At 35.5% G+C, this 23369-nt stretch overlaps 5 protein-coding genes across 6 annotated transcripts; 2 read left to right on the top strand and 3 right to left on the bottom strand.

Moving 5' to 3' along the window:
* Positions 1–4080: 4080 nt before the first annotated feature.
* LOC112002302 (uncharacterized) lies at positions 4081–6104 on the top strand. Its single transcript, XM_065772788.1, has 3 exons — positions 4081–4263; positions 4372–4686; positions 5481–6104. Exons 1-3 carry the CDS (start codon positions 4096–4098, stop codon positions 5751–5753), a joined length of 756 nt encoding a protein of 251 aa, XP_065628860.1. The 5' UTR covers positions 4081–4095; the 3' UTR covers positions 5754–6104.
* Positions 6105–7473: 1369 nt separating this feature from the next.
* LOC112002286 (annexin D2) lies at positions 7474–10988 on the bottom strand. Of its 2 annotated transcripts, XM_065772787.1 has the most exons (6): positions 10863–10988; positions 10614–10743; positions 10148–10293; positions 9226–9444; positions 8588–8800; positions 7474–8005 (listed from the first exon to the last, which is right to left on the bottom strand). In XM_065772787.1, exons 2-6 carry the CDS (start codon positions 10687–10689, stop codon positions 7709–7711), a joined length of 951 nt encoding a protein of 316 aa, XP_065628859.1. In that variant the 5' UTR covers positions 10690–10743; positions 10863–10988; the 3' UTR covers positions 7474–7708. The 2 variants fall into 2 exon arrangements, with proteins under 2 accessions (XP_065628859.1, XP_023890209.1); XM_024034441.2 differs by lacking the exon at positions 10863–10988 and having other exon boundaries at positions 10614–10756.
* A 363-nt stretch (positions 10989–11351) lies between these two features.
* LOC112008319 (uncharacterized) lies at positions 11352–13488 on the top strand. Its single transcript, XM_024040651.2, has 3 exons — positions 11352–11469; positions 12676–12870; positions 12968–13488. Exons 2-3 carry the CDS (start codon positions 12739–12741, stop codon positions 13316–13318), a joined length of 483 nt encoding a protein of 160 aa, XP_023896419.1. The 5' UTR covers positions 11352–11469; positions 12676–12738; the 3' UTR covers positions 13319–13488.
* Positions 13489–13958: 470 nt separating this feature from the next.
* Positions 13959–15498, bottom strand: LOC112002283 (uncharacterized). Its single transcript, XM_065772804.1, has 3 exons — positions 15009–15498; positions 14675–14906; positions 13959–14589 (listed from the first exon to the last, which is right to left on the bottom strand). The coding sequence occupies exons 1-3, from the start codon at positions 15414–15416 to the stop codon at positions 14138–14140; spliced, it is 1092 nt and encodes a 363-aa protein (XP_065628876.1). The 5' UTR covers positions 15417–15498; the 3' UTR covers positions 13959–14137.
* A 3030-nt stretch (positions 15499–18528) lies between these two features.
* On the bottom strand, positions 18529–20642 carry LOC136067245 (L10-interacting MYB domain-containing protein-like). The gene is made up of 3 exons (XM_065772803.1): positions 20105–20642; positions 19442–19795; positions 18529–19358 (listed from the first exon to the last, which is right to left on the bottom strand). Exons 1-3 carry the CDS (start codon positions 20306–20308, stop codon positions 18720–18722), a joined length of 1197 nt encoding a protein of 398 aa, XP_065628875.1. The 5' UTR covers positions 20309–20642; the 3' UTR covers positions 18529–18719.
* Between the last annotated feature and the right edge of the window lie 2727 nt (positions 20643–23369).

Raw genomic sequence — 23369 nt, 5'->3', positions numbered from 1 at the left:
TACATCACTATAAGGTCTTATTTCCCATATAAAATTTATTTTCTCCTATCTTTTTTTTCCTTTAGTTCAATGAACAATTCATTACTTCTTGCTATGTGATGAGTCATGGTTGAATCGATCCACCAATTGTTTGATGATGGTTCAATTATCATTGCTTCAGAAATCGTCATTATAATCTAATTTGATTAATTATTTTTGTTATTATTATTATAATTAGGGCAATTAATCCTAATATGTCCAAATCTTCCGCAATGATAACAAGCATATTTTGGTTTTCCATTATATCTTTTCTTATTCGGCCACTTTCTTTGAAATTTTCTTTTTTTATATGGAAATGATGTATTTTTCCATTGTCGTTTAGGAGCTCTTGATTTAGGAACTGTTTGAGTCATCATCAATTTGTTATTTTGATTTCCATTCTTTCTTCTTCAAAAACTAACAAAACAGGCAATGATATCATAGTGACTTTTTTTTTACCACTATGTGTAAGTATTGTAACTATATGATCTCAAGATGGTGGAAGGTTATTTAAAATGGTGGTTACTTGCATTTTGTCTGACACAAAATTATCGGCATTAGCAATTCTTTGGCTAAAAGTTTCATTGTGTTAATACAATCACCTTCATTCATACGTGTACTATTAAATTTATCTAATAGTAATTGCACATGTGTTTCAAATTTTGGTCCATATTTAGCTTCTAAGGCTTCCATCAGCCCCTTAGCAGTTTCTTTATTTTCAAATAAATGTATTATATTGTCTTTTATATGGCGTAACATAGAAACTTTAGCGAGTCATCCACTTCCCATTCATCTTTGGCTTTAATTTCCTCATTGTCATTTTTATCTATTGGCACAAGTTTTATTGTTGACAATGTATATAAACTATAAAGTCCTCATGCGTCATAATAAATATTTTATATGATGTTTCTATGATCAGAAATTACTACCGTTAAGATTTTCCATATGATTAGAATCAAATGAGGTTTTAATTGCCATTGCAAATTAAATATGGAACCCAAGAAATATATAAAAAAATGTATATAATGTGATAGCAAAATAGAATTAATAAACACACCAAACTCATAATTATATAAGTAAATTAAGTACAATAAAAATACTTATATTGTCTTTGAAAAAAATGAAAACACCAAACTGGAATTTTTTTTTTTTTAAATGTATAATGAAAACACTTATATATAAGCACACTATTTAAAAGAAACTATAGAACTATTACAAACAATGACGCTTGTAGTCATTCATGTATCCCCTTTTATATGCTTTTCTTGGGTTTTGCCACGGATATCATCTAAATGATTCTATGTACCGTCTCTTGTATTGTGAACTCAAATTGCATTTTTGTCTCATGGACTTAGATGTCTCTCCGTCCTCAAATTTGCTAAAATTACTTTTTCTTTTGTAATGAGGATTAGAAATACTTTTAACTTGTTTTACCTTTTGAATTTTGGTTGTTTTGGGCTTGAAACTACGGATAAACTTCGCTTTTATTGTTGTTAGTGCGGTAACTATTTTTCAAGTCAAGTGAAATCGCTAATTTTTTATACAAGTTAGGAGACATAGGACAAGTTTCATGAATTGGACTTTGGGTCGGGCTTGCTGGTAGGCTTGTTTCAAGGCTTGAATAACTGCAACTTTTAATGACCTTACAAAGTGGACTAGTGTAAACACCCCATTTTACAACTTGTATTTAACCAACAAGTAGATCTTCAAATTTGTGATACAAAACAAATCATGATACTCTAACGAACATAATGGTATGTCATGGGCTTTGATCGGACCACCTGATCAAAAGTTATTATGGGGGTATGGGCCTGAAGGTATTTGGATAGCCCATTCGCAAGGGTTTGGGCCTGGATGACCTAGAATGGCTCACATGACTGAAGCCCAGGATCGTTAGGCTAGAACCATCCCCTTGAGAGGCCCACAAGGATCGGGGCACAATGATTGGTAGCACCACTTCAACTAGGATTCTGTCTGGTTCGGCATAGGTACCAAGTGCTGGGCCTGCTAAGAAAATAAGGGTGGTTCAGGTCGGTGACCGGACACTAAGTAACACCTTTGGGGAATTTGCCCCTGAGCACTAGGTGGCGTCTGGAACAAGTTACGAGGGAATCCTCTAAAGTCGTGACGATCCCTGGTAGGCTTGTTTATTCAAGTCTAGAGACTTAGGACAAGTTTCGTGAATCGGACTTTAGGTAGGGCTTGCTAGTAGGCTTGTTTCAAGGCTTGAATAACTCCAACTTTTAATGACCTTACGAAGTGGGCTAGTGTAAACACCCCATTTTACAACTTGCATTTAACCAACAAGTAGATCTTTAGATTTATGATGCAAAACAAATCATGATACTCTTACGATCATAATGGTATGTCATGGGCTTTGATCGGACCACCTGATCAAAAGTTATTGTGGGGGTATAGGCCTGAAGGGATTTGGACGGCCCATCCGTGAGGGTTTGGGCTCGGATAACCTAGAATGGCTTGCATGACCGAAGCCCAGGATCGTTGGGCTAGAACCATCCCTTTGAGAGGCCCAAAAGGATCGGGAAACAATGATTGGTAGCACCACTTCAACTAGGATTGTGTCTGGTCCGGCACAGGTACCGACCGCTGGGCCTGCTAAGAAAATAAGGTTGGTTCAGGTCGGTGACCAAACACTAAGTATTGCCTTTAGGGAATTTGTCGCCGAGTACTAGGTGGTGTCTGGAAAAAGTTATGAGGGAATCCTCTAAAGTTGTGAGGATCCTTGGGGATTTACATGGACGTGGGAGGACGTGTACAATAGGAAAATAATGATGACCAACCCACTAACCAAGTACTATAAAAAGGGGAAGAGGTAGAGAGTTAAGGGTTGGTTGAAAAAAGGGGAGGAAGAAAAAAAAATGAAGGAGAGAGAGAGAGAGAGAGAGAGAGAGAGAGAGAGAGAGAGCAAAGTAAGAGGGAAACACTTGAGAACTGAGGGAAGTCAGGGGGTTCTAACCCATCTAAATTTTTTGGTCAAAGGTTTTTTTTTTTTTTTTTTTTTTGTTAATCCCTGATCTGTGCTATAAATGGGTTCAATTTTTTATAATTTGTAATCTAAGCAATGAGCTAATAAGGCAATTATTAAAGTTAACTGCTAGTTTGCCATATTTTAGAAATGGTTTTAAGCTGTTGGAGCCAATGATGGGGTTTCTACTTTTAGAGCTATTGCTTATTCAAGATCCCTAGCAAATAAAAAACGGTTTCAAGATTACTTGTTAATAAGAGAGTGGCAAACTTAATTTTTTTTGATTTGATGGTTGATGTAGATTGTAAAGGCTAAACTAAAGCCCCCCAAAAAGCTTACTTTTTGAGTTTATTTGGGTAGTATCAGTCCTTTCAACTCATGTTAACTCTAAATGCAACACCATGGTTAAGCTCTCTGGCTCAAATGGGTGCATATGTAACTCACCATTCAAAAAAAAGGGGCGTAAAGAAATTGAGTGCTAGCTCCAAAATGAAGTTTTGTTCAGAAAAAGAAAAGAGCTGAACTTGAACCTACTTGGAAACTTACTCTTTTATGCCCTTGTTAGGGTTTATGGGTGGGGTTCAAATTACGTGTGGCGTAACTTTTATCAATGTTACACCATTCAATAACTTTTTAATAGATGGGTTTTTGACGAATCAATTGTTGGATTATGTTGCCTCTTTAACTCTGTGCTTGCAAGATATCAAGATGATCAGATGTTAATAACTATTTCATACCTAAAATATTTTAGTTTCAGGTTTTTTTTTTTTTTTAAATTAACTTATATACAAAATGTGAGCTAATTGATCAAACAATAACATCCAATTAACACGAAATTTGACATGCGTGTTAAGAAAAATGAAAATGAGCAATCCAACAGTGAGATTTGAAAATATTAATCCAATGAAAATTTACTACATGGTTTAACATTAATAAAAGGTTGCATCGAGTGTAACTTGATCTGGTATCCATATATATATATATATATAGAAAATATGAAGAATAAATCTTGCTGCTATAAAATTTGAAGCTTATGATAACGTCATTTAGGATTCTCATCACCAGTTCTTCTGGAATCATGATGACATATAATGCCTGTTTATCTATGGCTAGTTACAACTGTTTCTTGTGCTACTTCTAGGAAGCCATGTTCAGGATATAAATTAAAAGAAATTACTGGTAGTGGAATATTTGCGGCCAACAGTGAGGATGGTACATCGGAATCTGATGCGGCCAGAACAGGACTCCGTGTTTATCAGGTATTTAGTTGATCTCTTTGAATTCAAGATGTAATATGAACATATAAAACATCAAAAGTCTATCATGTTGGCAATTCTCCTTCTAACTTATTATGGTTGAACTTTCAGCAAGCTGTGAATGGAATTAGCCAAATTTCATTTAGCGTGGAAGAGAGTGTTTCACCCAAGAAGCCTACCTCTCTCCCTGAGGTAGCAAAGCAGCGTGAATTAAGTGGGACATTGCAAAGTGAGTCAGACTTAAAGAATAAGAAGCAAATATCAAATGCCAAGAATAAGGAGCTCAGTGGACATGACATCTTTGGACCTCCTCCTGAAATTGTACCTCGGTCAGTGGCTGCTTCACGCACCTCAGAATCAAAAGAAAGTAGAGAAATGGGGGAACCTGCACCTCGAAATTTACGCACATCTGTCAAAGTTTCAAATGTGAGTACTTCATGGGCATGGAAGTGAATCTTTTTATTTTCAAATTACATCCTGCCAAGTATTATAATTTCGATGAGAAGTTCAAATCTGTCACTCTGCTATCACCTTCTTCTAATACACCATGCCAAGTGAATGGGTATGGAGTGTCAAATTTTATGCATATACTTAAATTACAAATGTTCTATGGGCTCAGTAGTTCAATTCCCAAGCTCCTGAATTATCAGAAGAGGATCCAACGACAATAATTTTTCAATTGCAATCTTATGGTAATTACAATTCATCCTTTTGATTATTACATTATTTCAAGGAGTGCAATACATGCAATATAGCAGTTCAATCTTCAAAGTCATAATTTAACTCTTTTCATACTGCACGCATAGCTTACCAATGAAAAAAAAAATGCATGCATAGCTAGATATTCTAAATCGTATTATTTCTTCACTTGAATGTCTATTTTAGGTCTCTCAATCTAATTGTTGCCAAATTGCATCATGTAATCAGTATTTTTCTACGACTAGTTTTTGCTAGAGGCTTGACTATGTCCAATACCTCTTTCAATCAGTTTTGGTTTTCTTCTGACAATTAAAATGTTGTGTAACCTTAAGACATTTAAGCACAATGTGTGAAGGAGGATGTAGTATTCCAAATTCTGTGGTTCTGCTACTACAATTCTCCTTTTTTATGGTCTAATGGCTTGAAATTCATAATTATCCAAAATGGATGTTTTGTAAATTTTCATATAATTTATTTTCAGCCATATAACCTCACGTTTTATTTTTGTTCATTTTATGTAGCCTGCTGGAGGTCAAAGTAATATTATGTTTAGTGAAGAACCGACTGTCAAGACAGCAAAAAAAATACATAACCAGAAATTTGCGGAGCTGACAGGCAATGATATTTTTAAGGGAGATGTTCCTCCTGGATCTGCTGAAAAGCCACTGAGCACAGCTAAGCTGAGAGAAATTAGTGGCAGTAACATCTTTGCTGATGGGAAGGCAGAGTCGAGAGACTATCTCGGAGGTGTCCGCAAGCCCCCTGGTGGTGAGAGCAGCATTGCTTTGGTTTAAATAATGAGTACATGCTGGTTTCTTCATATTCCTTTATGATGAACTCTTGTATTGACTGATAGACCTTTCATGCTTGATGAGGATTAAGAATGTGGGTTTTGGAGTGAATGAGTACTGTTATATCTTTACATTATTAGGGTTTAAAATCCATATGCATATGGGATGGCTGGCTAGTTGGGTTATTTGTGTTTCAAGTTTCAACTATGTATTTACCTATGAACTAGGTAATATTTTAGGGAACCTTACATTTTCTATAATTTGATCCTAATATTAACATATGTATGTGAGTGTGAGGACAGACGGATGTGTATTAGATATAAATAAATAAAAATAAATTATGTTAAATTATAAGATTGTTAGCATTCACATTGAGTCTTGCAAATGCTATATGTTTGTTCAATTTAGCATTAGAGTCCTAAAACCTTTCATTACCCGGTCTTGCAAAGTCTTGCAATTGCAAAAAAAATTTGCAATTGTGCTACAGTGCCATCCTAAAGATGGCATTGTAGCAAGCTTGTATAAGTTTTTATTATATTTTATTCTGTCCTTTCTCTTTCTATTTATTACTTTATTGGATTATATTATTTTATTGGGTGGTATATATTATTTTAATGAGTTGAATAGGAAAATAAAAGTTAGAATGTTGGGTGTGTTGTAAAATAGAATGGAATGGTATGGTATAAATGATAAAATAACTTTTTTTGAGATGGTAAAATGAAATTTTTTGTAAAAACTGGATGTGAATGCTCTAGAAAATAAATTACTTATGTTATTTTGCTCAAAAACATATCTATAAAGCAAAAAGTCAAAAGTATGTAATAAATATATGAAATTACATAAATAGTTTCACAAATTAGTATAACAAAAATAGTATATTATGAAATTTTATAAGGTAACATATGCAACTGTCTATTTAATCATGAATTATTCAGTGGAATTACTAACATGCCTATATGTATTTTTATTAGCCTTTATTTTTTTCATATTTTCTTCACAATATGAAAGATAGCCTATTTAGCAAGAGAGTGAGCTAGAGTTGACTGGCTTCTCTATATTCCTACAAGAGTAGTATTAGTTTCCATCATATAATTATATCACTCCATTGATTGCTAACTGCGAAAATGTACCATTTAAAATTTTTTAGAAAACATAGCTACCAGACCATATTTCTAGGTTAAATTGTACATTTTGCAGAACAAAAGCGCCTTTTTAAATTCAGGAAAAAAAGGGCCCCCGTTTTAAAGTAGTTGTTGTTCAAAAGCTGTGCTAGTTACCACTTGGGCCATGTGAGGGATCGTGTGAGCCACTCGGTCTCGTCGTGGTAAAAGATGTGCCATGTGATTTTCTGCACCTCACACGAGCACTGCAGAACTTGTTTTTGCCCTTCTGAGCATGTGTCATTTGCCAATGGAGTAATGTATCTTTTGAGTTATGCTAACTTCATAAATTTTTACAATCTTTTTTGCAATCATTAGAATAATGTTAGGTACACAAATCAACACCACTTTTATTAGTATCATTCAAATGTAATCTAACCTGTTGTGATTGTGAAAAGTTGTACCCTTATACTTATCGTTTGTTGGTAAATTACATCCAAAGTTGTTTGAGAATTACTAGTAGTATTAGACCCAAAGTTATGAGCTTGTGGTGGTTACTCAGTCAATGGCATATATGATATATATCATCAAAATAAAATGTATTAAAAAAAAAACCAACAAAATACAAAACACTCAAACACCACTATATAAAACAGAACCAGTATGTTCATCTGAATTAGCATGACAAACAGTGAACAGAGCCCACAGGGGACCATAAGGACACACATCCAAAGCAGAGACAACTTATCACACTCAACATAAATAATGTTCATATGGAACATAACAAGAGACACATCCAAAGAAAAGAGAACTTATAGCAAATAACATAGATTATTAACTCAAACCAGCAGGCATTTCTCATGCATCCCCATGTCCAATCAGTGCAAGAAGCATTTTCTCATAGTCTCCGGAAGTGTCACTGTCAATTGCACGTTCCAGAGGAACGCTATTCCTCCGATGGTATTCTTCTTTAATTCGTTGCATGTCAACCTCAGCTCGAGTTGTGACTACTCTTGTAAGAGCCCATTCATCTGTCCCCAACTTGTTGATTGCCAGACGCAAAACCTTCTCAAAATATTTCTCAGGGCAGGTCAAGCACTTAATTGTTGCTCGTAATAATTTGAGGAACTCATCCTCAGGATCAGTCTTCAAATCCTGCAAAAAGGATACCAATTATCAGTTTTAATAGCATCATATTATCATCAGAAAAGAGATATTCAATAGGTCATAATAATATTTACATTTAACTTTAATCACTATAGGCATGCCAAATAAATGAGCCTGGCTCAAATGAAACTTCATCCTTCTATAAGAATAGATACTAGGTTAAGTCATGGGTTCAAAACCGTTAAACTATAATTGCCAGAGACATATATAGTAATCAAGTCACAATCGCGTGTATGCTACTTAGGCCATCTCACAACAAGTATCACCACAGCCACCAGAATGGTTCTTAAATCTTCTGCTAAAAATTATAACATTTAAACGGCCTACTTAATCTTTTAGACACCATAAAAATATGAAATTCATAAAGTATTATTTAATACAGTGCTTCAATCAATAACTTTTTCAAGTTTCCTCTAAGTGCACCCTTATAGACAACCAAAAATGATAATAATAAACATTTAATCAATTAACTTATATCTCCAAAATTTTGAGAAAAAAGATTTGATAAATGAGCATGACCTTGGGAACAATTCTAGTCACAGAACATATATCATAGCATATGCTAATTACCTTATTGATGGCATTTCCAAATGCATTGTTGTAGTGATTGAGTGTCGCATTGATCTGTGATTTACTCCTTGTAGTTAGAATTCTAATGATCTCTTCATCATTGTAAGCTTTGTCCGAGATCTTCTCATGAAGTATCTTAGCCTCTGATTTTGCCAATGTCATGTTCACCTCATCCCCCTCGTATCGGAATGAGGTCACAAGAGGAACCAAAAGCTGTCAGGGAACCAGAACTAATCTATTAGCCAATGCATATTTTGCAAGCACAGCAAAGAAAGATGAGAACTTTTCTTTGCAGAAAAACTGAAAAACAAGTAAGATGTACAATTCATTTTAAACTCACTTTTTTAGTACTTTATAATAATTGATACCAATACCTTTTCCAAGGAATAATATCATCCATTGAATCTCTGAAAGATGCACTACCTAATAATTGCAAATTTACTAATACTGAGACATTGTATTTATTTGTATTCATAAACATCACCAATGTACAAAACATTCATTTGTCCAATCAATGTCTTCATTTTCTCTTAGTTTTTAACAGGCTAAGGAAGTTGCTACATCTTTTTATAACAATAAACTTTGTTTCTCACAAACTTAAATCTAATTACTTATGACTTAGGAGTTTTAGGCTGTACCTTGCGAAAATCTCCTGATGTATGATATGCAACATCTTCTTCAAGGGATCTCTTAAAACGAGCATGATAAGCCTGCCTTACCCCAAAGAGGTCATGTGAAGATCTAGTACAAGCTATTTCCATGACAATCCAGTTGTTTGAGGTCAACCTTTTCGTAGCCTCATTAGCCAAAAAAGCATCACGCTCAGCAGGATCCAACACCCACAGCAGCACCGCTCGCTATTTGATATTGAAGCAAACAAAATGGACAATAAACAAGCATTATCATTAGCCTCTTAATTATGGCGCTAACGCAATCATTTCATAACTTCCCCTCCTACCCTAGAAATCATTTCACAAGAATCACAACATTTTTTTGTGTTTGGATGAGCTTATTTTCATTTATGGCTTATTTCGTTTAAGAATAAGCTGCGTAAAAGTACAATTGTATCTAGAAAAATGTGAGATTTCAAAAGGCTACACATAAGCTAGCAGTGAAAATAAGTTGACAGTTTAAGCATAAATAAACAGAACTAGTATGTAAGCTGACCTTTTAAGCTAAAACAAACCGAATGAGTTTGTTTGTCACGGCTTAGTGTCTATTTGCTAGTAGCTTTTTCTTTTATCTTATTCGCTTATATACAACTTTTTTTTAACAGGTAAGAATAATTTTATTAAAACAAGACTACTTAATGAAAAAAAACACAAAGTAGCCTAAAGAATTACAAATAGAAAAGTATCTACATATGAATCGACTCTACAAATAATACATAAAACTTTTTAAAGCCTTAGTTTTTTTAAGTGCTACTTTAATCTACTTTCAGCAATTATGCTCATCAAAATGCACACTTTAATTTATAAATTAGCCCAGCTTATTTCATAGGTACAAGTTTTCAAAGCTTCAATTTTTGTTATAAATAAAAGAGTTAGAGAAAAAGCAAACCTCAAAGTCACTAGAGAGTTCTTTGTCAAGATCTTTAAGAAGATCTTCCCCATAAGTTTGAGCATAGGTCTCCCTGATTATCTTTCTCTGAGCTGCATTCCTGTGTGCCAATATCGATATGATCAATGCCTCATTGGTTCCCCATCCTGAATAGATCAACATTATCAATCAATCAATCAAAATCCATGCTAAATTGGATTATATAAAATCAGATCAGAATAAAAAATCAAGGATTTATGAAGTTATGATTGAATAACATAAAATCTCTGATCTTAATTAACATGAAGACCATAAACCATTAGCACATTACCAGATCGGAATTGGAAAACTTAAATGTGATCATAAAGCAGACAATTCAGTTTAAAGCACAGATCAAACATAGGAGTGATCAAAACGATCTGAGACAATTAGAACAAAATGCAAGAAATGACATTATAAGATTTAGGGGTTGAAGCAGACAGAGAACCTTGCAAAGCCTTTCGGAGTTGCTCAGCATCCTCGGCCGGTGAAGGAATCAATGCTGGTACTTTAACAGATGTCATTGCTGTCTTTCTCTTGCAGTGTTTGTGTTTGTGCAATTGAAAAGATTATGTGGCCTTTTATATAACAATGAAACGAAGGGTCATTATAGGAATTTTTTTTTTTTTTTTTTGGCCAAATTAGGACAAAAATTAAAATATATTGAAATGTCCGCTATATATTATATAAATGTTACCTTGATTTACTTTTTATGGCAAGGAATAAAAGTGTGAGTGTGAATACCTACTTGTTTATTAGACTAAGTGCCACGTAATAGTAAGCAACAGTATGAGGAAAACAGCTCATGATTTTAAACTACATCATTACAAATTCATGCGTTACTTACGGTTGAATTTAAATTTGAATCTTATCCTCTCTGTCAGATTGGGAAAGTTCTGGGATAGTTCTGGGAAGGTTCTAGATCTCTATGGGCTGATACTATTATCCGCTTCTCCGATGTGACAAAAGTCGCTTGATCTAAGGGCCTGTTTGGGTGCAGCTGAAAACTGAAAACTGAAACTGAAAACTGAAAAATACTGTAGCAAAACGTGGGTACTGTAGCTCAGCTGAAAATATATAAGGTAATTGCGTTTTACTGTAGCTCAGCTGTTTTTTTTTTTTTTTTTTTTTTTCCTCTCTCTCGCTCTCTCTGCTATTCACTCCTCACCCACCAGAGAAGATAGTTCAGCGCCCACCAGAGACCCAGTCGAGGTCCGACGCCGGCGAAGACCTCAGAAGATAAATCCACGGGAAACCTCACCCAGTCCGGCGCCGGCAAAGACAACCGATTCCCACTGTGCACGGTAAGTTTTCTCAAATTTTTTGTTCGTTGTTTTCCATCCTGTTAAGACCCAGTCGTTGTTTTCTGAAATTTTTTGTTTGTTAGCTGAAATTTACTTCATTTGCTTTGATAGAATCCAAGTTGAGTCCTGTTAAGATCCACTGTGCACGGTTCTTCTTAATGGGTTAATCTGATTTATTTTTTACAAAATTTTTATCATGTTAATGGGTTAATGGGTTTCATTTAAATCACATTCTTGCTCCTATACACTTATTTCTTCCGTAAGATTGGGTGAAGGGTGAGCCGTAGCATGAACTAATTAGAGTTAAGAACTTGGAAGCTTGAAATAGGATGGGTTTGAATGTTTTTTTTTAGCATTAATTTTTCTGAGAATGCTGGGATTATCACCCGACTGGGTTTTGGTAGGAATTGCACCAACCTCTCTTGCTACATTATTGAAATGACACTCACTCAACAAATAACTTCATGCTCTCTAACACTTTTAATTTCGTATGAGAATATCATCATTTAAAAGAAAGAGTTCTACTGATTTGTACAAATCTCAAAGGGGAATGTCATTTATACAAACCAAAAGGGAGCAGTGACATTTTTTCCTTTATATTAACTAATTAACTTTGTGTTATTGTTCTTCTTTACCCTGAATCTCTGATGTAAGGCTTTTAGTTTAGTGATCAAGAAATTAATTGTACTGTTATTAGTAACCAATGCTCTGTGGGAATCAGATTTGCCCAGTGTGTGGCATGCTGTGATTTGTGCTGATCAACCTCCTCCACTATAAATATGAATTACATGCTCACTGTGCTTTTTGAGGACCTATTTTCTTCACAAATATTATTGGTTTTGAGTAAAGCCGGAATGGATGAACACAATAGCAATATTGCATGCATTCAACTTTGTAGATGATATGTTTTAGTAGGAATTTTTTTTTTTTTTTAAACTATGTACTTTAAACTGTAAACAGTAACCATTTTTCAAACTAATTAGTTGAATTGAACTCATCACACATTGCTTGGGTAGATGACAATTGGTACTTGCCATAACACCAAGGTTCAACATCTTGTAGACCCATTGATTAGTTTATAATTATAATTTCCATTAGTATGTTACTTACACTTTTATGAATTAGGTGTTTTTACATAATTAGGGGTATTGCACCAACCTCTCTTGCTACTCCTTTTATGCTCAAGTTGTCCTTTTGATTTTATAGCACCAACCTAGTTTACGGTTCACTAATCGAAGCCAACGTAATATCTACTGCCAAGAACTACGAATGTCGGAAACAAGTCACTATTTGTCCAGTTCTGAAGGCCATTTTTGTGACGTTGAGAACTGCAGAATTAGGACATCCCTGAAACTTCATACATTTGGTAGGAGGTTTTATGGTTGTCGCTATTGGTCACCAGTAAGTACCCTTTCCAAGTATTAGCAAAATATTTGTGTTCTGCATTAAAGAACCAATGAGTTGTATTCCTGTTTCTGTGTTGTATTGTATTGTGCAGGATGATGACCGTGCATGCAATTTCTTCAAGTGGTTAGACACCAACATTTGTTGTCCGCGTGGCGCAGCAGTAGCACCTATAGTTATTGCCAAATTCAACCGATTGGAGCATGCGGTGGGAGTTGCCAATGAAGAGTTGAAGCAAGCACACGCCCTGACAGCCGCGGCATTGGAAAGGGAGCGAGTTGCAAAAAGAAAGTTTGAAAGAGCTAAGGCTGCATGCATGATGTCTAAAGAGAAAGCAACGAAGTTGACAATATCTGTAGTAGTCTTGGGGGCCATGTTTCTAGTATTGCTTATCTTATCTAGTAGGTCTAGGGAAGTCAAAATCAGGCATATGTGTCTGCCCTAATGGGATGTAATTGTATGTACTAACTGCAAGTTGTAATAGTACATTTGTTTTGTATGTTAATCGTACTATTGCAATGTAGTTTATGATATGTATGTAAGTGTACTGTTGAAAACAATGTGGAGACGTTTGATGGAGATAATGTTATTGCTAAGTTTAAAGAAGATTGGAAATTCTGTTGTTGTATATGTGTGCCTATATATATATACACACAATTTGCCAGCCATTGATAGATTGAGTAAATGGTGTCTTAAAAAAAATAAGCCAAGATTTTGGGGTTTTTTTTTTTTTTATATCTGCTGTGAGCCAAACTTTTGAAGTATGTTGGATGGTTATTGCTAAAGTACATTGGACCAACTTGTGGATGGTGTGATGCACAGGTGTTAGGAGAGCTTTTTGGAAAGTTTTTGTATTGGGAAGCTACTTAAACGTGTTGGTTTCTATGTGATATGTTATTAGGATTATAAGTTCATCAAAGTACACTCCTACATTCTGCATAAACAATTCTGCATTACAAATTCTGCCTTTCTGCCTTAAAAATTATGCATAAACAATTCTGCATTACAAATTATGCCTTCCTGCCTTAAAAATTCTGCCTTTCTGCCTTAAAAATTCTGCATTACCATATAGGATAAATCAGCATACATCATACAGCTACTACAAATGTCAGCATTCAGCTCGTGCAAACATTGACAAAATGGTTTACAACAAAAAACCAAGTTATGCTTAACAACAAACCAAGTTTTGTGAGCTATTAGTTCTGCTTGACAACAAAAAAAGTACCATGACACAAAACGGTATTACATTGAAGTTTGTGCACCATCAATTATGGTCCATACATATCGATGTTGTGATATTATTCCGAACCGCTTTCATCTCATTTGAATCCAAGTAAGAGGCCACATCTGCTACTCCATCGTAATGACCTCCCTCACTACCTCCATATGCGCGCTGTGCAGAACGGGAATGTGGAATGTCATTGTGGTCAAAGGATCTAATGAAGTTGTGCAGAACCATTGTAGCAACAATGATGTAATTTTGAGTGCGTATATGGAACGCTGGCATACATCTCAAAATTTTCCATCGACTCTTCCAAACTCCAAACGTTCGTTCTATGACCGAACGAAGTGAGGAATGGAGATAATTAAATCTTTCCTCTGGACGATGTATCTGTGAACCTGGCTGAAAATCAGGGATGTGGTACCGTTCCCCCTTATATGGGGCAAGGAACCCTTGCTTCATCGGATATCCTGAATCAACAAGATAATATTTTCCTGCAAACGAACACGTTTATTATATTAGCATTTTCACTACAGAATACATACTTTAATACTATCATTAAATTGCGTAGTTACAAACCAGGTGGAGGTTTTGGGAAGTTGTCACTCTCATTGTTGAGGACATTTAAAAAGATCCTGGTGTCGTGTGCTGATCCTTCCCATCCCACACACGCGAATGTGAATTTCATGTCAAAATCACATGCGCACATGCAGTTTACTGTTGTGGCTCCTTTCCTTCCTCTATATGGGTGTTGATCCTCTTCTGGTAAGACCACGTGGACGTGAACCCCATCAATTGCTCCAATGCAATCCTGACAATTGCCACGAAAATGCCATGTGAAAATGAAACATGTGATATGACCATAAAGATAATAGGAATGCAATCAAGTCAAGATACAAAATTGACAACGTACCATGAAATGCGGCCAATATCGATTTGACCCCTGGATATGTGATGGCACGGTACTAAATGTAGGATCAGTAGGCTTGATAATGTCTGGTGCCATAACTGTAGCTAACAATTTAATTACGGTGCCCACATGTCGACTCACTGTCTCACCGGAATGTTGAAATCTATCTTGCATCATTCTGTTACTCGTGGCACTACCAAGTAGCACTAATGTCATTGCCACTGACTCCTCCAAGCAAATACTATTGGTACCATCATACCCATACCAAATGCGCAATGTATTACACAATTGTCGAAACACATGGCTTGACATTCTAAACATATTGTGACATTTCTGCTCATTTCCATTTAATGTATATTGTACCCATTCATACCCTGTTTGTATATTTGTATGCATTGGTACTTTGGTCATATACGTCTCTATGTAAGCTACGACACTTGCACACCCAGCTATATATGCTGTAAGTACAATGTCGTCGCTAATGTCAACGTCCTCGTCCCTGCATATGTTACGAACTTTAATTGCATGTACATAATATTAAGTGATACTATAATATGTACGCTAAAAAGAAGTTATTTCCTTTAAAAACTTACTGGTGCTGGGAATCAGCTGTGTCGTTTAGGAAATTCATTCTTTTGAATACCTTGAGACTTCTTTCTTTTTATGTCTGTGGAAAGCCAATACACACATAAAGAGGAAAGTTCAGTTTGCAGGAAGAGCAAACCATCATTCACTATCATTCACCTCGTGTTGTTTTGTACCTATTTAAAACTACTGATATGAAAGATGTACATGCAATTCCATATAAAATAAAAAATAAAAATAAAAAAATAAAAAAAGACAAAATGGTACGGTTCACGGGCTGAGTGAACAGTACCCGTGAACAGTACCTGTTAAGGTCCTGGGTTCTTTTTTACCCAACAAGAGAAAGAGGAAAAAAATGGCATTGCCACTATGGTTTGTGTTAGCCTTCCAGCGTGTGATTAAAGGCCAATACCTACAGCTATAAAAGATGTACATGCAATTCCACATAAATAAATTAAAAAATAAAAATAAAAATAAAAAAAAATAAAAAAAAGAAGGCAAAATGGTACTGTTCACGGGCTGCGTGAACAGTATCCTTGAACAGTACATGTTAAGCTAAGGAATTTATTCAATAAACTATACTACACACTATTGGAGTGATTTCAACTATATATATAATGAAATAATTTTTTATAGATAGAGATACAGGAGGGGGAGGTAGTATTCAAATCACAGACAAGAGACACCACAAATGATGCCATTACCATTTGGCTATCAATTGAACCCAACTACACAATTTTTTGAGAAATCCACATATCAAAAGAGAAAAAAAAGGGGCTAACATGTGGTATTAGTTACGGCACCAACAACCTAAAACCAATAAGTACTACAAAACAAGAAACTTTTGTTTTCCTTTATTGGTGTTAAACCACATCATAAATAAATTTAATAAAAAAAAAAAAAAAAAAGAAGGCAAAATGGTACTGTTCACGGGCTGCGTGAACAGTACCCGTGAACAGTACATGTTAAGCTAAGAAATTTATTCAATAAACTATTTTTTTGGTTGAAAGACGATTTTATTCAAAGGCTAAACTGCAGAATCAGTTACAGTGCAGCACCTGTTTACATAAAGACCAACTACATCCTCTTCTAGAATACCTTTAACGTCCACAGGCGGACAGTTGTAAGACAATAAACTGTACTACACACTATTGGAGTGATTTCAACTATATATATAATTAAATAATTTTTTATAGATAGAGATACAGGAGGGGAGGTAGTATTCAAACCACAGACAAGGGACACCACAAATGATGCCATTACCATTTGGCTATCAATTAAACCCAATTACACAATTTTTTGAGAAATCCACATATCAAAAGAGAAAAAAAAGGGGCTAACATGTGGTATTAGTTACGGCACCAACAACCTAAAACCAATAAGTACTACAAAACAAGAAACTTTTGTTTTCCTTTATTGGTGTTAAACCACATCATAAATAAATTTTAAAAAAAAAAAGAAAAAAAAAAAAAGAAGGCAAAATGGTACTGTTCACGGGCTGCGTGAACAGTACCCGTGAACAGTACATGTTAAGCTAAGAAATTTATTCAATAAACTATTTTTTTGGTTGAAAGATGATTTTATTCAAAGGCTAAACTGCAGAATCAGTTACAGTGCAGCACCTGTTTACAGTGCAGCACCAGTTACAGTGCAGCACCCGTTTTCCTTTATTGGTGTTAAACCACATCAACTAATGAGTTACAGACCAATAAATCACTTCAGAAAACAAAATTAATGGAGTCTCATCTATTACTACTAAGGAAAATAGGAAAAAGAGTAACATAGGAATACTCACTTCATTAAACCAAGCATGAAAGTACTGCCATGATCTTACAACAAACATAAAGATAATGCTGGGCAATAGGGTGTAATGCTGGGCAGAGCTGACTTAAATTACAGGTCCTTTACTAATTTTCGTCTCCCCTATATGATCTTACAACAAACATAAAGATAATAACAGAACAACATACAAGTACTGCCATGATGGACAATCAAACTTGTGGACATGCCCGAATCTAAAAATTAAACACATGTTAAATCAAACTCATAAATTCGAATTTGCTCACTAATCAGGGTAATGAAACTTACTCAACAGTAAGACAACAACAAACCATTATTAACAATAAAGACACATCAGTTTAGCAACTCACTGATTGATCATTTTTTTTCTTTTTATAAGTAACTCGCCGATTGATCAAATAAGAAGAAATACACTATCCCCTACTTCTCAAATACTGAAATGTAGGTAAAATTAAGTCTACAAACTTATGATACTAGCAACATCACACAAGCTATTATCACCAACAAGCAACAAAACAATTTAAGATGTAGCAGACAGAGCAGACAGATGTAGCAGACAGATTAGCTCACACAAACTACCATTTTCACTCGTCAATCACTTAGCTATAACAAACACATTAATTCATAAACCCATGTAGCAGACAGAGCACAGATTAGCTCATAAGTTCACTTATCAACCAAAAACACCAATCATAACCACCACAACAACCGGTAACACACACTGGAAACCCCATTTGCAGGACAAATTTACCGACAGTAATAATTAAACTGATCAGTAAACACAACTTTTCTATTCACATTGTCCAAAGCTCAGTTCTTTAACCCTTCAAAAATCTCATGAATAACCTCAGCATTACATGCAACACACCGAACACAAAACCCCCATGCACATTGCAAAAAAAAAAATTACCCTTCAATTTTCTAATACAAACACAAATACAAACAGCTGTGATAAGGAATGCATTTTTCATGATTTAAACTCTATCAAAGCTGCTGCACAAACCTGGATAGTTAACAAAACACAAACACACACACACACACACACATAGGACCAATAACTATGGTTTAATTAGTGACAAATAACGTGGGTACATATGACAAATAGAAACATTAGCATAAGAAAAAGGAGCAGTAAGCATATAAAAGATGACAAGTAATTAGTAACCACTGTTTGACATACACACCCGTGGCAAGCATATAGTGTATGCCAATACAAAAAGAAAAAATAAAACAAAAGACTGCAAGAGGTACATAAAGATAATCCGATCACTACAATACTAAGCGGTACATAAACATAAGCAACCCGGGCTGTAGACAAGCCCCTTTCCTTCAGAGAACATGAAATTGAGGGTTCAATTCGTACTGCTTCTCTAGCCACCTTAGTTGGACCTCCTTCCTCTCAACATTAGCTGCAAACATGTTCCTACCATCTACGTTATTCATGAAGAAGAAGGTGCTAAACATATGAAGGCGATCACCCGCTTGCACCCCAGGAAGACTCAACACCATGTCCATTATTGCTTGCATCTCATTAGCTGCTGCGGTGCGAAATGGTGCATTACGAGTACTAACACTTCTACTTTCAACAATAACGTCTGACATGCTCTTCAAAGAGTCGGACATGTCTTGAATGGTTGAACGCTTCTTTCTTGGTTTCTTGCAAATTCCTCTAAAAAGTTGGACACCGCTTGCCAAGCCTTTCCCCTTATTCACTGCCACTCTTGCTCTAGACGATGCTGGGCCTTCAACATCCATTGGGTCAACTGAGTTCGCAGAGGGTTCACATAGGGGGTCAATAAATTCTGTGCTATCAATGGAATCCCCAGACCCTTCAGATAATTCAATTGGTATTTCACCACTCGGGCAAAATGCATTTTTTCCCGTTGCAACCGTGCCTTCATACATGATTTCCATGGATTTAATATTCGGCAAAGGCTTGTTTTTAAAGGTTAACGCCTTGGGACATGCCTACACGTGGACAACCGATAGTTAGAACACAATATTAGTTGTAGATAATAGAGTTTTTTCACAATTATGTAAACTGAACTAACCTGAATCTTTCGAGCCCACCACTCATCAGTTTGCAGCAGAACCCCAGTTACAGGATCATAACCCAACCCAGTCTCACCAAAACACTCCTTCCAAGCCTTCCATCGCGTTTTCAGATGATCCCATTTGTTTTTATACTGCGCGTGAGTCACGACTTTTCCCATTTCAGCCAACTGCTCAATCACTGCATCAACTCCTTCCTTTCTCAAAAATCCTTGATGCTTCTTACCGTCTAGGACTTGAGCAGCAGAAAAATCACAAAAAGCTTTTACTTCCCTAGGATCTTTCCACCCAATTCTCTCTTCATGACCATCAGCCTTCGATTTTCCCTTACTCATATTTGCTACAACTTCCTTCTATAATCATTCAGGCATTTCAACGAATAGTTTGTATGCATATCAGTTTTAAATTACGCATGAGTCATGAAAAATGCAAATTAAACCCACATATATGGTCCCAAAACGTCTACACTGGTGAGAAACACCCAAAATAAAATGAAGCAGAGATGAACCTATATACTAATGTCATGGAAAACACAAAAATAACACACAAACGTTGAACTAAAATTACACACAATTTTTGAACAAAACCACAAATTGAAGTCTGTTCATAGAAAACAAAATAACGAGACACCAATAGATCAAAAGGTATGAGCAGAACAGTACCCGTTTGTGCAGAGATTTTCGGTGGCGGCCACGGCGTCCCAAGCGGAGAGCAGCGGAGGTCGAGCGAAGCACGAAGGAATGGTGACTTTTGTTCTCTGTGGGAGCGTTATTACCGCGTTTGAGTGTGGCTGTTGATGATTTATTGCGGGATGGTGGGTAGGTGCCTCTCATTGAAGACAAGGAGGACGGGGCATTCATGAACATTGAATCCAGCTTTGCACGGTTGGTGAGAGGAAGAAAGGAATTGCTCAAGAGACCGTTGGAGATTACCGTTTGTTGCTTTGGGTCAATCTGCTTCAGCAAGTGCAAGTGTTTGTGAACAGTACGTTCAACCCCTGTTGTGAACGGTGCGTTTTGTATTTTGAAAAAGTTAATGAAACGGTGCGTTCTGCATTTCAGTGTTATTCTGGGCTTTCAACTTCGGCTACTGTAGCTGGCTTTCAGCGTTATTTTGGGCGTTAAACTTCGGTTACTGTAGCTGGGTCCTACCGCAAAGAAAATCGTAAACGCTGAAAAACGTTGGGGCCAAACGGTCTCTTAGTCTTGTGATGGAGGATGAAACTAAAGGAAAGTGCTACATCCACAATATTTTCACAACAAGTTATAGTTGGTAATTTGTTATTTGTTTTAATTTGAATCTATAACTTAAATTACTTTTTTGCCCACCCATAACAGTTAATAATAATCTGCCATTTAAGATTTGTTGTGAAAAAGTTGTAAACATAACATTTCTCTTAAACTAAATTGTGATGCAAAAATTGGGAGCAACTATGTAACACTTGTTGGAAAAACTAGTCTTGCATCTCATACAAAACCCCCAGTGGAAGCAATAAAATGATCTACTTGATGCAATGAAATTCAAAACAAAAGAAGATCGAACTTGGGAAGATCTTTAATCTTCACTCCAATTCCAAATATGTCCAAGATGTGTGGTCTCTTAATCAGTTATGTACACACTTGTTCAAGAGAGAATTTGTTTTAAGAAAACTGTATATTTCTCTTTTAATTGTACATATGTTTTTAAACTATTAAAAACAGTTACTTTATTTAATAACTCTTATTAAATAAACAACTTATTATCTAATTGGGCTAGCCTTTTGGACCAGCCCAATTAGGTTTTAGTGTGTGGCTTAGGATGGGACTAAAGGGACAAATAAAGCTCTAGCTCCAATAGGCTTTGAGCTTATCTGTCAACTCTTGACAAGCCCAAAGTTGTCATTAATTACATTTAATACCACTATGTAAATATAATTGCACTCTAAACTTTATTAATAAAATTAAATCCCAAGACTTTATTATCTAAACAGTTAATTCAATCATGAAAATATTTGTAGTAATACAAAGTTATAATATATAACTACCACTTTGAAAATTACTACCTCTTAATCCTTGAGTACCCAATTTAATCCTTTAAGTTATTCATATATATCTATGAAATCAAATTTCATAAAATATAAACTTTAGTAACTCTTTACTAAAGTGATTAGGCCTAACACTCCGAATAACCAAACTCATTAAACTAATCTCAAGGGAATATTTTATATCTCTACAAAGAGACTATGAATTCCATCTTGAGAATATGTGTTCCTTTAGCACTGCGTGTGGCTGTTCAACATACTAACGTTTTGACCGTTGAATTAGATCTCACTCCTAATATATCAAAACAACTTACATTTCATGATCGAGTTCACTATCCTCTCAGGATTGAGAGTTTATGTAAATGAAAGTTGTGAGATTTATTATTTAGTAGACAGTCGTTAATAGAATAATTAATCTCACAGCGGTCCAATATATGTCCTATACACTTAAGACACATCAACATATCAACTAGAAGTCTTCACTTCCATGATCAAGACAAACTATCTTAGTTGACATGTTATAGTCTTCACAGATGAAATGCCCAATTTTATCACCAACTATGAATTAAGGTTTTGGGTTTATAAAGAACTTGTGATTTATATCTTTTGTGACTAAATCACATAAATCACATATTATACATCTTAAGGACTATATGATAATGTGCAAATATTCATGTTGCCATTATTTTAGATAATAAAACCAAGGAAGTCAATTCTGTATCGTACCAGCTGGTATATACCGTACCGACTAGTAAACTGGTACAGATAACCCCCTGTTTCGTACCAAAAAAATACCGACTATACCGGCGAATTCCGACTGTTTCGGCTGGTAGATGGATATCGGGCCAAAACACGATTCTGTCATTTTTTGGGTTCCCAATCACAAGGGAATTGGTTTCCAAAACAAAGCTAATACCCAAAAGAACATTGAAACTGAAAAATCCAAAGATTTGTGAACTTACCCAACCAAGAATTGCCCGAAGCATGCCGAAAAAACCTCCTTGGAGCTGCCGCCCTAAAACGATTTCTTTCTGGGTTTAAGGAGTGGCTGAAGGTAGCTCTCTCTCTTGATCTCGATCTTGACTTGAGAGACAATATTATTGTCGACCTAGAGGACAGTGATGGGAACCCTAGCACCCTGTTTGTCCCAAAGAGCACTCATCGCACACTTTTGCGCAATAACCCTAGTTCGCTTCGAATTGGGTGTCATCACACCGGGTTTTACTTCGATGATCTTGAGTTGGTGGTGGTGGTCTTGGTTGAACTCGGTCCCATTAACCAAGGCCTTGGAGCTGAATCTTCTCAAGAAGAAGAAATGGAAGGAAGATATAGATGGGTTTGTTGTTGGGTTAGGGTGGGATTTTGGGGGTGAGTTTCTTTCAGTCGGGTTAGGGTGGGATTTTTTTTTTTTTTTTTTTTTTTTTTTTGAAGAAGAAGAAGAAGAAGAAAAGAGATTTTGGGATTTTGAGGGTGGGATTTTGAGGGTACCATTTTTTTAAATTAATTTATTTTTTAGAAAATAAACAATAAAATAAAATTTTAAATTTAAATTTAAATGAGGGGCATTTCCCAGGTTGTGTGTGTGTGTGTATATACATACATATATATATAAATTATATAAAATAGTGGTAAATCCGAAATGGTACACCGATATTGACCAGTATCCGAAATATATCGTACCGTTAGCCAAACTAGTACAACCTCTGGTAAGGTATTGACTTCCTTGAATAAAACAACTTCATTATTTATAACATAATGTCATACATTATATCATACACAGCATCGTACAATAGGATTTTAGGATACTAATCCTAACAACACTAGCAATAGTGACTCAAGAATTGAAATGCTGAAGGAGGATTGGCAAAAGCATAGTCACACTTTCATAAAGCAGGGGCTTCCGCTTT

This window comes from Quercus suber, unplaced genomic scaffold, assembly GCF_002906115.3.
Source record: "Quercus suber isolate HL8 unplaced genomic scaffold, Cork oak 2.0 scaffold_64, whole genome shotgun sequence".
NCBI classification, from domain to species: Eukaryota; Viridiplantae; Streptophyta; class Magnoliopsida; order Fagales; family Fagaceae; genus Quercus; species Quercus suber.
This window is presented reverse-complemented; position numbering and strand designations above follow the sequence as displayed.

Coding starts and splice junctions, on each gene's coding strand:
- LOC112008319 (XM_024040651.2), top strand. CDS start 12,739: ATGTCGGAAACAAGTCACTATTTGTCCAGTTCTGAAGGCCATTTTTGT. Junction 12,871..12,967: donor GTTGTCGCTATTGGTCACCA/GTAAGTACCCTT, acceptor TGTATTGTGCAG/GATGATGACCGTGCATGCAA.
- LOC112002286 (XM_065772787.1), bottom strand. CDS start 10,689: ATGACATCTGTTAAAGTACCAGCATTGATTCCTTCACCGGCCGAGGAT. Junction 10,294..10,613: donor ACTCCGAAAGGCTTTGCAAG/GTTCTCTGTCTG, acceptor TGATCTATTCAG/GATGGGGAACCAATGAGGCA. Junction 9,445..10,147: donor AACTCTCTAGTGACTTTGAG/GTTTGCTTTTTC, acceptor AATATCAAATAG/CGAGCGGTGCTGCTGTGGGT.
- LOC112002283 (XM_065772804.1), bottom strand. CDS start 15,416: ATGACCAAAGTACCAATGCATACAAATATACAAACAGGGTATGAATGG. Junction 14,907..15,008: donor GATATTGGCCGCATTTCATG/GTACGTTGTCAA, acceptor GGCAATTGTCAG/GATTGCATTGGAGCAATTGA. Junction 14,590..14,674: donor CTTCCCAAAACCTCCACCTG/GTTTGTAACTAC, acceptor GTTCGTTTGCAG/GAAAATATTATCTTGTTGAT.
- LOC112002302 (XM_065772788.1), top strand. CDS start 4,096: ATGCCTGTTTATCTATGGCTAGTTACAACTGTTTCTTGTGCTACTTCT. Junction 4,264..4,371: donor CAGGACTCCGTGTTTATCAG/GTATTTAGTTGA, acceptor TTGAACTTTCAG/CAAGCTGTGAATGGAATTAG. Junction 4,687..5,480: donor CATCTGTCAAAGTTTCAAAT/GTGAGTACTTCA, acceptor CATTTTATGTAG/CCTGCTGGAGGTCAAAGTAA.
- LOC136067245 (XM_065772803.1), bottom strand. CDS start 20,308: ATGTTCATGAATGCCCCGTCCTCCTTGTCTTCAATGAGAGGCACCTAC. Junction 19,796..20,104: donor GAAAATCTCTGCACAAACGG/GTACTGTTCTGC, acceptor GAATGATTATAG/AAGGAAGTTGTAGCAAATAT. Junction 19,359..19,441: donor GGTGGGCTCGAAAGATTCAG/GTTAGTTCAGTT, acceptor GTCCACGTGTAG/GCATGTCCCAAGGCGTTAAC.